Below are 15,437 nucleotides of genomic sequence, written 5' to 3' on the forward strand. Positions count from 1 at the left end.
TGAGTTGTCGTTGTACTTTACGTGCTGTCCATGAGCTGCTTGAGCTCGAAGTCCGAGCGGACGCGGGTTTCCTGGCCGCCGGGAGCCACGCAGGCCATTTGTCCGTCCGGGAAGTAGCGGATCTTCTTCTGGTTGAGCAGCGTCACCTCGCGCAGGCCGTCCGGCTGCTCCAGCATGGTCGTGCCGTCCGGGAACACGGAGAACTCGTCGCCGTTTGGACGGATCGTCTTCTTGATGCCATCCGCGAACTGGATTTCCGTGGTGCCGTCCGGGAGGCTCGACTCGATCTGCTGATTCGGGAACTCGTACACCTTGCGGTTGTCCGGGTACGTCGTCAGCTTCGTCTGGGCCTCGTAGTAGTAATATACACTGATCCCCGTGTCCGGGAAGAGCTACAGTGGCACAAGACATTGCAATAAGCCGCGTCGTTAGTTATCCACAACGTATCAGATCCTTTCCATCCATTGGATGGAAAGGATGGCATCCATACGCATATTTCGTACCTCTTTGTGGTCACCATTCGTGAATTTGATGACGACGTGACCGCTGGCGTCGATATCCTTCTCGTTGCCGTCCGGGAACATGATCTTCCTGCTGCCGTCCGAGTATATCAACTCCTTCTTGCCTCCTGCATGCTCGATCTCTTGGCTCACTGTTTTGATCTCTGACAGCGATGATATCGATGCTGAGATAGCCCTGTCACCATCAGTCGGTCTTCGGTCGGCGTAGCCAAAATCGTGCAAAGCACCGTTATCCTCAGCCTCAGGAAGTGCCCATTCAAACGCTTTGGCGGCGCCGCTATGATCTGCGCCGTCGAAGTTGTCCTCAACCGTTGTGTTGTAGATGTCGCCACCGTTGGTGAAAGCTCCGGGCTCGGCCGAGAGATGAGTGTCGTCTCGGTCCAAACTGTACCGGTTCGGGTTGTAATCCCCAGTTGAAATCGAGTCCACCGGCCGATGATACCCAGCACTTGCTGTAAATGCGTGATCAGGCTCTTCTAGCTCTTTGTGAGACGAGTGTGGTGAACTCCACCTCTGTAGAAGTTCATCGGCCGTTCCCTTGATGGCAAACACGTCATCCATCGTTCTTATCGTTCTTAGATCGCTGCTTTCCCCGAGCACTGAAGAAAACGCGTCAGCTGTTGACTGCGGCTTGAATTCCTTACTCGAAGTGTCTTGCTTTTCCTTCAGTAGACGTTCATACCTTTCCCACTGCTCCAGGCGATCCTTCTCCAGAAACTTGATTTCGTCGCTAAGCTCGCGGTTCTTTCCTTCCAACTCCTGCATTCGTGTAAACCCGTGCAGAGAGTTAGGTCACCTTATTCTACGTAACTCTGCACTACACTGCGAACAATAACGTACCGTCACACGCTGCCGCAAGTTGTCGTTCACAGCCTTCCACTTACTGGCACGTGCTTTCTCATCTAGCTGCATCTTCACAATTTGCGCTTTGAGCGTTTCGACTTCGCCGCGGTCTTTTCGATCTTGGTGGGATATCGTTGCATTCATGCGGAGCTTCCACTGCCTCTCCTGGAGCTTTTCCTCTTTCTTCATCTTGGCGCGCTCTCGCTCCCACTCCTTCTCGATCAGCACCCGTTGTTCCTGCTGATATTGCGCAAACTCATCCCGCTCGAGCGCAAGTTTCTTGACCTCTTGTTCATAGTAATCCTTCCGTTTCTGAAGCTGCAGCGTCTCCGACTTGTAGAACTTGACTTCTTCTTCAAGTTCATATAGTTTTTCTTCGATCACCGCAGGCAGAATCATACCAGAGTCGGCAGGCTGCGCAGCTCGACCACGAGGTTCAGCTTGTTTTCCTGTACTTACTCCAGGGTTTTGCTTGACTGGAACGCGCGGAGGAGGTCCAGCCTTCGACGCGCGGGCATTGTTGTTCTTTGCCTTGCTCACCGGCACTTTGGTAGCTGGTTTTTGCTTCCCACGCAATTTTTGCTTCAGAGTCGACAGAGACTTGTCTTGAGCAGGAGGTGGAGGCGGTGGGGGGGGGGGAGCTACCAGCTCACTGGGTGCTTCGACGTTGGAGGGCTCTTCGGACGCCAAGCTTTGTCGAGGCTGAAACGATAGACCATCATCCCACGGCACAGAGTCGTCAAAACTAACGGCACTAAGATCTGAAGGCAGGTCGCCGTAGTGGTTGCCATAGCCAAAGTGATCACGAAGCTGTTCCGTAAATCCACCGCGTTCGGACAACAACTCATCCTTTGGCAGCGTGTCCTGATGGCTGTCGAATACCAGAGCTGAGTCCGCCTCGTCGTCCAGACTGTCGTTAAATATCGAGTCTGACCGGGTTGTTTGCCATCTTGACTGTTCTTGCTCGTGCAGTTCCGACACAAACGAAGAATACGGCAATCCCCAATGGTCGGTATGGTTGTCATTAACCTGGTCTGGCCGGTCCGATTGGGGCGGTTGCTGATAATGCTGCTGTTCCTGCTGCTGCTTCTCCATCAAGTAGGCCTCTTTCTCCGCCGCCAAATCCCGCTCAATAGCCTCAAACTCCGCCATTTCATTGGCCTCTCGCTCTTGCTTCGCTTCGTACGACTGCCTCACGTTCTTCATGCCCATGATATCCGTGCTCGTAGTCGAGCGGAAAGACGCGTTTTTCCACGCCACGACCTCCTCCTTTTGCTGCCACCTCTGCCCCTCCTGACTATCACCTTCTTTACTGAACTGCGTCCGTCGAATCGGCGACACTGCCGGTGACAGCGTCTGTAGGGGCGTTGGGACAGCGCGCACCTGCTCCGGCGGTGTCGTCACTGATGACAGACTTCCAGAGGAAGATGCTGACGACGACCTCCTCCTCCTCGGCTGTTGCTGCGTTTTCCTCTGAGCCGCTGGCTTTGCCCTCATAGCAATACCGTCCTCCTCCTCCCCTTTGGACATGAGCGTGTGCTTCACCACCTTCTGCTGAGCGCCTGGCTGTCGCATCCACCAGCCACGCGCTCCTCTCTTGAGGAACGGCTTCTTACCCGCTTTGCCACTGGCTGCTGCTGTCCTTTGAGCGTTATTTCCCTCGGATTTACGCAGCTCTCGAGCCAGCAGCTCCTCGAACGGCACTGCAGTCAGGTTTTTAGACAAGTGACATTTTATGATCCACACAGCGAGCTCCACAGAGGCAATTAGCACGCACCTTTTGCACCAGACACGGGTGCATCCTCGCTGGACGTGACGCTGAAGCGTCTGTTGCCGGCGTAGTTCTCCTTGCGCCACGCGGGCGGCTCCAGCCGACCAGGCGCCATGGCCGAGCGCGAGGTGTGCCGGATTATTCCGCAAAAAGGTTCAAATCGGTCGGGATTGGCTGAAATTTGCAATTAGCTGGTCGACACTTCTGCGTAATTACGCCTGTAAGAACGTTTTTACGCTGGTGGGAATGGGTGGCCTGGGCTTTGACTGGCAGCCGCAGTGCATTGTGGAGAGCTCAGTTTGGAACAGGCCGACAGACGGTCGGGAGGAGGATGCGCTACTGTGTGTATCAATCTGCATGTGGGAGTTGCCTTCGGACTGGGGAAAATGATGATTCCTTTATCTCGATGTTTTCACGACGGTCATCTGAGTAGGCCAAAGGCCCGCGTTGGTGATAATCGAGAAACAAAAAAAGCTCTGATACTTCCAGTATCCAATACATGTAATGCGTGTCTTGTACGAAATGGTTGCAATGAGGAGAAACCTTTTATATCTGTCAATCCACTGAGTGCGACGGTGAAGAACAACAAAACTATAGCTTTTTTAACTGCAAACCGAGCAACCAACATCAAACCAAGTTGTATTTTTCCCTATGTGAGCCTTCATGTCATAAAACCAAGAAAGTTTGCAAACATGCTTGGTACACCACATCCTCTACAGGAAGAGTATCTTGCAATTGCACTGAAAGGTTGTTTCGCTTCATCTGCTATGCAGACGGAGATCTTTATTCAGCTCCGGAGGACATGCACTGAGCCCTGAGAGCAGCGACGTACTCCTATAGAGCTGGCGATGAAGCTTGAGCGGTAGATATTTACTACTATTCAGTAATATTAATACATGTAGTATACTAGTACCAGTAGTAGTATTAATAATATTATAGCATTGTACTCCATATGAGTGCACATTTTTGAGTATAATCTGACGTATTATCGAGTTAACGTTTTTTGTTTATTTTACAGTTTCGAGTAAAATAAACTTCATTTGAATTCACATAACTACTGATTCAAGTCTTAGCAGGTCGCTTGTAGTGATGGCATTCATGAACTTGAGTAAGGTGCTACAGGCACTGGACTCCAGAGCTCCTAACTCTGGAGCGCCATTATTTTAACTTTGTTTAGAAGATGCTTCAATGGAGCGATATAAGAAAATTCCCCGCTGGTTTTCCCACGTCCGCACTTGTATGTCATTGAGTTTCTCCCCAACTACTATCGTTCTATGCTGTTGTGGGTACGCCAGGCTCGGCATCTTTCCAACGCTAAATTGTGTTCAAATTTACTTGGACGACTTCGGCGTGTACTCGAAATTTTGTGCACCACACATCGCTGCAGCTATTCCCACCCTTGCATTGGTCCAAGCACTACTACATGTAGTATGATGCCAACTCTACCTATTGATTCCACCAGCTTAGCGGCCACAACGCCTTTATCGATGGCGTGCACTGCAGGCGACGTATCGATGGTTTGTAAACTCCTCGAGGACGGCACAGTAGTAGTTCCCAATGCCAGAGATAAAGCGGTTTGGTCGATGAAGAGTGCAGAGCAGACGGTGTGCGTTCAAGCAGCGGAGATCGGTCACTTGGAGGTGCTCAAACTCCTGCTTCCAGCTGCTAAAGGGCAGTTGACGGCTTCTGCAGCCACATGCGAAGAGTCTGGAGTTTTGGAGAGAAAGTGCTGAGCGCATCGATTCGCAGCAGAAGCGAAGCCGCGGTGTCATTCGTGCTGGATACAAGTGAATTGCGGTTAGCCCCAGACACCACCTCCATAAATACACACTACGAAGATCTGCCCCTTTTCCAAGCTGTCGCACACGACAACGCGGAAATTGTCGAGCTGCTGCTTTCTCGTGGGGCAAGCTTGAGGGAACGCAAGGCGCTGGGGCACACGGTGCTGCATGCTGCGGCTGAGCAAAATGCGCAGCACGTGCTTGACCTGATCCGTGCTGAAGACCTGAAGGACGAGCAGGCCAACACGGCACTGCACTACGCTGTGGATTATAACCGAGTTAAGGTTAACATCACGGCGCAGCTTCTAGCTGTGGGGGCGAACGCGAATGTTACCAACTCTCGCTTGGTTGCCCCGTTGCACCTGGTAGTACGCCGTGGACGAGTGGACATCACCAGGATGCTGCTTGTAAACGGACAGGCGAGTTCAAACCAAAAGGACTACAACGGCAACACGCCCTTGCACGACGCTGTCGCTCTCGATGGAGCTCGCTTGGCGGATGAAAATCCACGAATCGAAGCACTAAATGTTGAAGAGCAACCAGAGCGAACTCACGTAGCTCTAGTTGACGTGCTGCTCTCGCATGGGGCGGACGGGAACCTGCAGAATGACACGTTCCCCACTGCACTTGGCTATTCGCGGTGGATACGAACGTATCGCTGCCGTGCTGCTAGCACACGGAGCCGACGCGCGCAAGACAAGCAAATTCGGAGTGGCGCCGCTTCATGTAGCCGCTGCGTTCGACGCGAGTGAGCGGATGTGGGAAGCGCCGATTGAGCACGGCGCAGATCCGATGGCTAGGAGCGATGACGGGAAGAGCGTGAGAAGCTCAAGAAATTGGTCGCCGACTTCCAGCGCGCATAAGGATATCTATCTATCGTCAATGTTTGCAGTGGTTTGGGTCTGTGGACGTCGTCTAACGAGACAAAACAATAGGGATCCGCCTACGTGTACTTGCTTCAAGTCAACTTGCTTGCCAAGTTGCAGGTTGCACTTCTTGTCTGTCAGTTTTATCAGTCCATTTTCTGCCAATGAAAAGTGTCCATTCCTTTCTAAAAAAGGGCGCGAAGGCGGTGGAGGGAAGCACAGTGAGCTTTTGTCTGGCGCGCGCAGGCGTGAGAGTAAGATGGAGGCGGGAGCTAGCGCAGACGCCTCTGGGCCACCGCAGCAGCAGCAGCAGCAGCAGCAGGAGCAGGAGCAGGAGCAGGAGCAGCCCTCGGTAGCGCAACCCGCCAAGGAGACGACGAAGCCTATCGTCGAGGTTGAAGCCTCCGCGGCCGCTGCGAACGCATCACCGACCACGAACGATGAGGAAGCTGAAGCTGCTGCGACCAACGCGAAGCCTTCGGTGGAGCAGGACGCCAGCGAGACGAACGACGTTGCTGGTGCCACTGCTACTGACGAGCATGAAGAGGTCGCTAATAAGAGCGGGACCTCTGAAGGGGTCGAGACTGTGACTTCCGGAACCAAGCGAGCTCACGAAGTGGATGAGGACGGAGAAGACGCCGCGTCGCAGAAAGTGAAGCGTGCCGCTCTAGGGGACGACGACAGTACCGTACCCAGTACTTCTGCGTCTGCTGGCCAGACGACGGACGAGACCGCGGACGACAGCTCGGATGATGTGGAGATGGCCGAGCCCATGGACGAGGAGGAGGTGCTCCGAAACGATGCAATGCACGCCACGGAGGAGGAGAAGCGTGCGCACCAGGAGTTCTGCTCCAGCCTGCAGGAGAAACAGCAGGTGGATGTCTACGATGTGGGCACCAGGGAGTGGCTCGCAGCCAAGATCGAGCGCGTCGAGGGCGAGAGCTACACGGTTCACTACATGGGGTGGAACTCCAAGTGCGATGAGAAGATTGAGAAAAGCAGCATCTACCGCATTCAACCCAAAGCCACGAGAGCTCCAAAGGCGTGGGAAAAGCACCAAGCGAAGATCGACAAGCATCGGCGCAATGAGGAGCAAAGGCTCGCGGCTGCAGCTGCAACTACAAGTGAGAACCTCGAACGGCTCAATGCGGAGCAGCTGGAACTTGCTCCTACGTTTGTTCAGACTGGTCTCACCCGGTCAGGACGCGCGATCACGAGACGCGTTGAGAACGGAGCGCTGAAGAAGCCCAAAACGCCAGCGAAGAAGAAAGATGCAGCGGCTGTGGAGTCCAAGTTCCCGGAAGAAGATCTGTGCGGTATCTGTGGAGAAATCGAGGATGACGACCTGACGGACATGATCTTGTGCGACGGCGGCTGCCTCAAGTCGTATCACTTCTCGTGTCTGGGCATTGAGTCTGCTCCTGAGGGTGAGGAATGGCTGTGCGAGCAGTGTCGTACGAACGAGCAGTTGTGCTTTGGGTGCGGCCGCAACGGCACAATCAACGAGAAAGGTGGTGTGTTCCGATGCAGTGTGCCGTCATGCGGCAAGTTCTTCCACCAGGCCTGTGTTGATGCCAACAAAATGTCACGTCGCGCGGGTAAACTCAAACCGGGCTCAGCGACAGTGGAGGAGCTTCTTGAGTCGGACGCTTCTTTCCGTTGCCCCCGCCACATTTGCTTCGTGTGTGAGGGAAAGAAGAAGAGCTCGGACCTAATGTGCTGCTTAAAGTGTCCTGAATCGTACCATCCGCAGTGTGTTCCTCCGAGTGCTCGATACAACACTGTTGGCCTGCTCTGCTGGAGGCACTCCGATGACGGGCTGCCGAAGATCCCATCGTTCTACCTTTCTGACCGGACCATCGATACTGTGACGGTGGATTCCAGCTTGCATCTCCCATGGATGTTCTTGCCGAAGCGTGACCCGGACGCGAGCAGTCCTGACGACTGCCACCACTTTCGTCTCATGCGAAATATTATTGAAGATGTCCGTCTCCAACCGCCAACATACCGCAAGCTGGGGCGCAGCATTTACACGTTCAAGCAGCCGAAGGTCTCACTTGAAGACGCACCCATGTGTGAATGCAAGCTACAGTGTGGAGACGATTGCATCAATCGCCTGAGTTTCACGGAGTGCTTCGGCCCCGCACCGACTCCAGGGATGAAATTCAACAAGCAAAATAGAGAATCAAACTGCATGCTGGGTGAGAACTGTGGAAATCGCGCGCTCCACCAAAAGATTTACCCCCGTTTCGAGAAATTCCACACGGTTGAAAAGGGCTGGGCTCTTCGTGTGTTGGAGCCTGTCAAAGCGGGGCAGCTAGTTATCGAGTACGTGGGCGAGGTAATCAACGAAGAGGAGAAGGAACGCCGACTGCTCGACCACGCCAAGAACAGCCCGGAGGACAAGAACATGTACATTATGGAGCTTGGCAAGGGCGAGTACATCGATGCACGGTTTAAAGGCAGCGTCTCCAGATTCATCAACCACTCGTGTGACCCCAATTGCCACCTGCTGAAGTGGCGCGTGAAGGGTGTGAACCGAATCGCCATCACCGCTCTGAAGGACATTGAGCCGGGCACAGAGCTCTCGTACGACTATCAGTTCCACACGAAGCAGGCGATGGAGTGGAAGTGTCATTGCAAGTCCGCAAACTGCCGTGGAACCATGGCGCCTGAGAAGATTAACCAGCAGGAGGCACCGGCGAAGAAGCTCACGAAGAAGGAGCAAATGAAGCAGAAGAAACGCGCTCTCATGCAAGAAAAGATCCAACACGATAAGGAGATCAAGAGCACTGCGAGGCGGCTTTCGTTGACGGCGCACGTGAGTATGGGCGACCGAACGACGATTGACAAGATTGCTGTTCGCACGGGTCCGGCGGCACGGGAGCTGAAGTGGGCCAAGTTCAATCATCTCTTCATGGTGCGTGACGCTAAGCACGGCTTCAACTTCAAACTTCGCAAGGAACTGCGCGATATGAGAGCTGAGGGTAGTGGGAAAGTTAAGCGAGAGCAACTTAGCGTCTCTGGATCGACGACTGCGGCATCAAGTCGATCTGTAAGCCCCGTTCGTCGTTCGGATACACAAGTGCCGCTAGAAGTTGAAGGCCAGGAGGTTGCGAACAAGGTGACGGTCTCAGAAGAGTGCAAACCGAAGGAGTCGATGGGTAACGATGAGCCAGTCGCCACCGAGCAGCCACAAGTACCCAAGGAAAACCCAGTTGTGCAGGCTTAACTTTGTGTATGAGAAGGAGGCACAGCCGTACGATTTCCGCTGAGGGACTGTGTACACAGGTTATGCTTGTTCGTAGATTCGAACTTGGGTAGCATCAAAGGCTGCATTTCGCAGTTCAACTCAAATAATGAAGCAGCAAAATCTTTCTTTTGATCGGTGTCCCCGTACTTGCTCGCTACTGCAGTAGCAGTTAGGGAGGTGCGTACAGCATCGCGCTACAGCTTGAGCCACGATGGCTTCTTGCCGGATTTTGCCTGTGCACTTGACTCAACAGGTGGTTGGGATGTCACTGCAGCCGGAGGGTTTTCTACAACGAAGTTTCGAAGTCAGCACACGAACACTTCAACACTACTTCAAGGTCTGGTTCGGGTACTCACCAAGGCGCAGTGGCTTTGGGTATTCGGTCTTCTGCAGCGGATCCGAGCTCTCCTTGGACTCAGCGCACTCGTCTGCCACCTACGTAGTTGCAACTCTCTAGTTAGTCATTCTTTCCACTCGGTCTGATCGGCACGATTTGGAGTCTTACGAGGTCACTACGGAAGTAAAAGCCGATGCTGGGCACTTCGGCTTGAGGGGGCATCTCCGACCACGACAGATACGTCAAAGCAGCCGGTACGAGGTTTAGATCTGCTAGCGTCTTCGCAGGTGCCAACTTTTGGGTAGGGGGCGTGACATAGAGATAGAACTTGCCCCCCTTGAACTGCTCGGCCAAGCATTCCGTCACATGGTCCATGACGTCTTGGATCGTTTCATTCGGGTGAAAAGATGCCTGCATGACAGCTAGCAGTAAAAACAACCAGAGTTAGGGGGTGTGGGGATCGACCCCTGTGTTGTTGCGAAGCTCCACGTACCTCGATCCGGGAATTGAACACGGATTAACGCCGTCTGGAATACTTTTTTGCGCTTCAGCTCATCGAGTTCGCGCATCGCCTGGGTTCGAAAGTTCTACGAGCGAGCACATCACGTATACCATGTCAGTTGCAACGTACTTTAAGTATCACGAATGATGCCATCAACCAAACACACCTTCGTTTTCTCCATTTCCTCCCGCCGACCTCTAAGGCTCGAGATCAGCAACTGCGCATCACTTTTCTCGCTCAGCTCGTTTTCAGTAGCCCCAGCAGCTCGCTCATTTTGTTCGCCAGTCCGTCTTCCCTGAAGTGCAACAGTAGTGTTTCGAGGAGGTTTTTCCTGGCCGACCAATTGATCTTGCTTCGTCTTTAGCGCATCCACAAGAACTTCAGTCGTACTCGGTCCCCGGGGTTGCATCTGAATAGCACATTATTCAGCAACAATTCAGCTGAGAAGGAACCTAAAGCGGTAACATGGTGTGACCTATTCGTACCTGCACACGAGTAATCTGCGTCTTGAATACGTCGAAACTGGGGTCTGATCTTTTCTCACGAACCGTGGGGCGAGTGTCAGGCGCGATATTTAAATCATTTGCCTCAACGTTCAGCAGCCTCAGGCCCTCCTGCAACACGCCTTTGTCTTGTGGAGAAGGACTGAGCACGATCGTCTGCGTTTCCGGCACCAATGCAAATCCTAGGGACTGCAAGAATTCCAGTCCGCCCTTAACTTGCCCAACCGAACGATGGAATGCAGCATTCGACAGTCGGATGGAGCGAATCTTTTCATTTTCTGTAGTGCAATCAGAGACGTTAGCGCTACAGAACAGTTCTGCAATAGAAAAAGCTAAGATGAGCACTGTACCTGGGTCCGACAGGATGTTTGTGACGATCTTCATCAACGTGGTGATAGCCGTGCGGGAGACCGCATCAAAGCTGCCGTCTCGCAGAAGTTGCAACGCATCGAAACTGCTCATAGCGGCTTCTCCACCTGTTCTGACCTCCTTTTCTTCGTCCGCGTCTTCTTTCATTTCAACGTCCTCATCCTGGACAGGCGGCACCTCGGCGGTAGGAGCAACAACTGCAGCAGCAGCAGCAGCAGGAGGTGAAGGCGGCGTCGCCTTTGTCGTGGACGCAAATGGCACATGTGGCTTCGGTGAAGACATAGAAGCGTTCTGGGTCGTGGGAGCTGAAGTAGCTTGTCCATCAGCAGACTGAACTCGGAACATGGCTGACCCACTCAGAATTCCCAACTCTGCAATGAAAAAAAAGAGATTGTCAACACTCATTCAATAAGATTGCAGACAACATTGCCATACAATAACCTTGCAGCGTGGTCGTTGCGAATGATTGAAGCTCGATTTCTCGCCGCAGGAAGCCCAGAGAGAACTGTTTACCACATTAGAACGCCAGTTAGTTACCATCAGTGAAATACTATGCAAAAGTAGAGGGGTAATACCCACCTGCTCTTGGGTTGGAAGCAGCTTGAAGAACGTCAAGATCCGCTCGATCGTGGCGTCGCTCCCGAACGAGGCCTGGACGCGCTTGCCGTCGCGCAACTGCACGCACACGCGCACTTGCTGCACCTCGGCCGCCCCCTCCAGCTCCTTGAGCTCCACGGACGCGTTGTTGGAGATGCCCGTGAGACGGAAGGGGATGGACAGGTCGATGGTCCTGGAGCGGTGCAGGAGCTCGAACTGGCGCGAGTCGCTCAGGCGGAAGTGCTCCCGCGCCTCTGCTAGCACTTGGAACTGCGAGGACAGGGATACAAAACGCCAGTCAAGAGCTGGAAGGTAAAGCACACAGACATACAGACAACAAGGCGCACCATCGTCGTGCCGGGGGTGACCTTCACCCGCTTGGACTGGTGGTTAAACTCCACGTTCAGCGCCATGTTTCTTCGTCCGATGGATACCTTCGTACAGTGTCCTTTGAGAGCTCGTAAGCAACATAACCCTTTCAAATAGACTACTGTGTGACCGTACTCACCCGAATATAAGCCCACTGTCGAATAGAGGCCTGCTCCAGCCCATACAAACTCCAAGGTTTAGTGTTGGGACCCGGACTCGGTACATGTATGGTAAGTTGAAGTCAGCCATGTGAACGACAGTTTGTTTATTGGGTCTTGCAGTGACTCATTGCTGCTCGCCGCCTAACTTACTGCTGCTTGTAGTGGTAGCGCAGGTAGGGCAGCTCGACGTCTTCTCCGTCCGCATCCATGGCGCAAACCTCCAGGATCAGGTACTTGAGCTTCGGGTCGATGGGCTTCTTGGTGACGGTGCGCACGAGGTCCGAGATTTTCATGGCCATGCGCTCCTTGGACCGGGACTTCTGCGAGTACATGGCGTAGAGGATCGTGACGCCGTACGAGAGCATGGAGACCTCGGCGTCGTATTCCTTCTCGAAGTAGGCCAGGAACTCCTTCAGCGTCATGTCACCACGGTCCACCTCCAGGCGGTCCCACGCCGTCCACTTGTACTCCTCACCCTTGAGCATCGTCTTGGTGGCCTTCGGCTCGATGGGCTCGGCAAAGGTGAAGAGCGGCAGCGCGAGGTTCACGAAACCGTTCTTGTAGTGGTCCAGCGGCTTGTCTTGGAACACCTTGAGGAACTCGAAGCACACGAGACCCGTCACGAGCGCCGTCGTCGTGGCAATGGCCGGGATGATCTTGCCAGCGATGAAGCGCGACTTGTGCATGTCCTCCTCCGGGATCTTGTACGACCGTGCGCGCAGGTTCGAGACAGACACAATGACTTCCATGTGCGAGTCATCGTCCTTGTCGAACTCGATGGGCTCCATGCGGTAGCCCGCAAGGTCCGAAGGCTTCGGCAACTCGTTCAAGATGGACTCGCACTGAGTGTCCGCGTCTTCCAGCCCAGGAGCAGCACCTCCTTCCTTGAGTTCAGCGTCGGAGGCGGCAATCTTCACACCCTTCTTGGGAGAGAACTCCGGAACGTGAATCCTCGCAAGCACCTGCGCGAATGCATCCCTGTCCGTGTGGCCCTTCAGGCCGTAGTTCTTCGCACGGCTGTTAGCGACCGAAACAATAAAGTCGAGGTGCAACGGGTCCTTCACGTCGAACGTGATCGGCGTCGGGGGTCGCTTCGGTCCGGACCAGAACGGGGTTCCCGAAGTTGTTAGCTGTGATGGGGGGTATAGCATTCGATAAATTAGTGCAACACATAGAGTGCCAAATAAATAGTTTGCTACGCACCTGATCCAGGGGGAAGTTGTACAACAGCTGCTTGAGCTGGTTGCTGAAGAGGTCTTCGAACTTGAAGCGAGCCCAGGAAATGCAGTCCTCGAATGACATCGGGCGGTTGTCCACCAGGGAGCTTTTGAGTCGCTCCAGCGTTTCCACCTTGGTGTTTTGCTGCTCATTCAGCTCCTTCATGAATGCCGGTCCTTCAAGGAAACGATTCACATCCGATGGGGCCTGGAAAAACTCACCCTCGAACCAGTCGCGTGCCCACTGAAGAGTGTGCTCAATAGCATTAGGGAAGTTCTTCAGAGTGCAAATAGGAATACTCTTCTCAGGCGGGTCACGCGAAGCTCCGTAGTTTTCGGTCTTGTGGGGCACAACAATCTGCGTGTTACCCTTCGTTCCAAGCGTGCCCGACTCGAACATAGGGAGCCCGTAGAACAAACAGCGCTGGTCCATGTACAAACGCGCCTCGACGTTATCCAGTGCAGTGCACACGCCCGATAGTGACTCGAAGAAGTCGTCGTTGAACTGGTCCTCGGATTCAGCACCAACGCGGGACACGTAAGCCTGCACATTGACGTCCGGGTTCATTTCCTTGATAGCCCGGGCAGCAACCGAGGACTTCGCCTGTTGCACATCCTTCGAGCGGAACAGGAACTGGCGGTTGAGGTTGGACTTTTCAATGGTGTCCATATCGGTAATGTGAATCGTGGCATCCTTGTTAGAAGCAACACCCATCATGGCCCAGTTTTTCAGCATTTCGCACCCGATCGCGCCAGCTCCCACCAAGAACACGTTGAGGTTCTTGATCTTCTCCTGCACCTTCCGGCCAAACACCACAATCTGTCCATCGTATCGAGTGCCACTGGGGGCAAATTCATCTGGGGTGTCCGCGTAGACAGTGTCGGGGAGACACTCGATTGCATCAAAGTAGAAGAACTGTTGGATCGGAGTGAACTTGCCGCTGCACGCCTTGAGAGCCTCCTGGCCGACAATACCTCCAAGGAAAGCTGCCATAGGAGAGATCACGCCGGTAGCGCCAGCCGAAAGCGCCTGGATCACTTTCTTCGACTCATCAGCATCCATGTTTTCGACACTGAAATGCTTCTTAGCAGCCGACTGCTTGTTCAGCTCAACGGCCAGAGAGAACACCACGTCGGCATCTTGCATACTTCCAGGTTTGGGGAAACTGCCTTGGTGCTTCTCCTGGTACGCGTCCAGCGCTTGGAACGCAACGTGAAGCAGCTCGGATCGACCGATCTTGGCAAAATCGTTAATTAGGAACTCCCCAGGCGCCGCAAGCGCGCTCTCCAGATCCTTGAACTTCGTCATCAGAGGCTGCTTCACCTGGGTGACATACCCTCCACTTGAGGGCTGTCCCTCCTCAAATCGCTTTTTGTCGGCATCATCATTCGTGTCCAGAGTGAATGTGAACGGCCCAGTCACCGTCACCTTTCTCGGTTTGCTGTCGTTCAAGAATGGGAAGCCAGCCACTTCACGGAAAGACACCAGGTCTCCAGTTTCCAGGCCGTGGCGAGTATCATCGCTCACGGTAATAAGAGGCGGCACGGAGTTGGAGACGGAAGAGATCAGACAGCTCACAGGCTCGACGCCATCACGATCCGATACGACAAACTCGTCGCCGAAGTCGCAGAAGACGGAGCCAAACACCCCCCGGGCTTCCGTCGTGATGAAGGCGATGGACTTGGCATGGCAGATAGCGTTGATACGCTTTGCCTCTTTCAGCGGCGCGTTGACGAGCACCACAGCCTTCACATTGCAAGTAAATCAACAGTTAAACACACGTAAACCGTTAGCACAGGAGGCATACAGCGAAGCTACAGCTATGTAGTCATCAATTGCGCACCCTGAATCCAGCGAGGAACTCCTCCGTGATCTCGCCCGAGTGGCAGCGGACGGGGACGTACGGATTCAGCTCCGCCAGCTTCTGCACTGACACTGTCGCGCGCGACTTGCCAATGTCGGCCTCGCTCAGGTAAAACTGGGACGCCAGGTCGAGCGCGGTGGCCGGCGCGTCGTCGTGCAGCGTGACGCTCTTGACTCCAGCCAGGACGACGTTCTTGGCGATCTCCACGCCGAGTCCGTTGAGCCCCACGATGAGCACGTTGGACGCCCCCATGCGCAGCTGGGCCTCGCGGCCCATCACGTAGAGCTGGCGGCTGTAGAGCCCCTCGTCGATCAGAGCCGCGCCGGTCTGGTCAATGTCCATGGCGGTGTCTGTGACATGCACCAAGTTCCGCACTCCGTCAGCGGTCTCACTCACATCCCCCGCCGTGACAATGTGCGAGCTCATGGCGACGCTGCTGCCGCCGCGACAGAAAGGAGATTAAACATGGAGACTCTCGCCTC

The 15,437-nt window shown here is 54.1% G+C and overlaps 5 protein-coding genes across 5 annotated transcripts; 2 read left to right on the forward strand and 3 right to left on the reverse strand.

The window, feature by feature from the left end:
- Positions 1-17: 17 nt before the first annotated feature.
- On the reverse strand, positions 18-3,250 carry PHYSODRAFT_484413 (hypothetical protein; the record flags this gene model as incomplete). The annotated part of the gene is made up of 7 exons (XM_009520559.1): positions 18-392; positions 504-696; positions 1,132-1,280; positions 1,362-1,682; positions 2,115-2,274; positions 2,359-2,542; positions 3,142-3,250. 7 exons carry the CDS (start codon positions 3,248-3,250, stop codon positions 18-20), a joined length of 1,491 nt encoding a protein of 496 aa, XP_009518854.1.
- Positions 3,251-4,831: 1,581 nt separating this feature from the next.
- On the forward strand, positions 4,832-5,668 carry PHYSODRAFT_295904 (hypothetical protein; the record flags this gene model as incomplete). The annotated part of the gene is made up of 1 exon (XM_009520560.1): positions 4,832-5,668. One exon carries the CDS (start codon positions 4,832-4,834, stop codon positions 5,666-5,668), a length of 837 nt encoding a protein of 278 aa, XP_009518855.1.
- Positions 5,669-6,041: 373 nt separating this feature from the next.
- PHYSODRAFT_487680 (hypothetical protein) lies at positions 6,042-9,014 on the forward strand (the record flags this gene model as incomplete). The annotated part of the gene is made up of 2 exons (XM_009520561.1): positions 6,042-7,300; positions 7,667-9,014. The coding sequence occupies 2 exons, from the start codon at positions 6,042-6,044 to the stop codon at positions 9,012-9,014; spliced, it is 2,607 nt and encodes an 868-aa protein (XP_009518856.1).
- Positions 9,015-9,492: 478 nt separating this feature from the next.
- On the reverse strand, positions 9,493-11,756 carry PHYSODRAFT_478118 (hypothetical protein; the record flags this gene model as incomplete). The annotated part of the gene is made up of 9 exons (XM_009520562.1): positions 9,493-9,794; positions 9,866-9,959; positions 10,041-10,091; positions 10,182-10,283; positions 10,360-10,655; positions 10,728-11,117; positions 11,188-11,251; positions 11,326-11,613; positions 11,691-11,756. The coding sequence occupies 9 exons, from the start codon at positions 11,754-11,756 to the stop codon at positions 9,493-9,495; spliced, it is 1,653 nt and encodes a 550-aa protein (XP_009518857.1).
- A 207-nt stretch (positions 11,757-11,963) lies between these two features.
- On the reverse strand, positions 11,964-15,381 carry PHYSODRAFT_344455 (putative ubiquitin-activating enzyme; the record flags this gene model as incomplete). Its single annotated transcript, XM_009520563.1, has 3 exons — positions 11,964-13,003; positions 13,077-14,837; positions 14,935-15,381. The coding sequence occupies 3 exons, from the start codon at positions 15,379-15,381 to the stop codon at positions 12,020-12,022; spliced, it is 3,192 nt and encodes a 1,063-aa protein (XP_009518858.1). The 3' UTR covers positions 11,964-12,019.
- Positions 15,382-15,437: the final 56 nt, after the last annotated feature.

Source organism: Phytophthora sojae (genome assembly GCF_000149755.1).
Source record: "Phytophthora sojae unplaced genomic scaffold PHYSOscaffold_2, whole genome shotgun sequence".
Classification (NCBI taxonomy): Eukaryota; Oomycota; class Peronosporomycetes; order Peronosporales; family Peronosporaceae; genus Phytophthora; species Phytophthora sojae.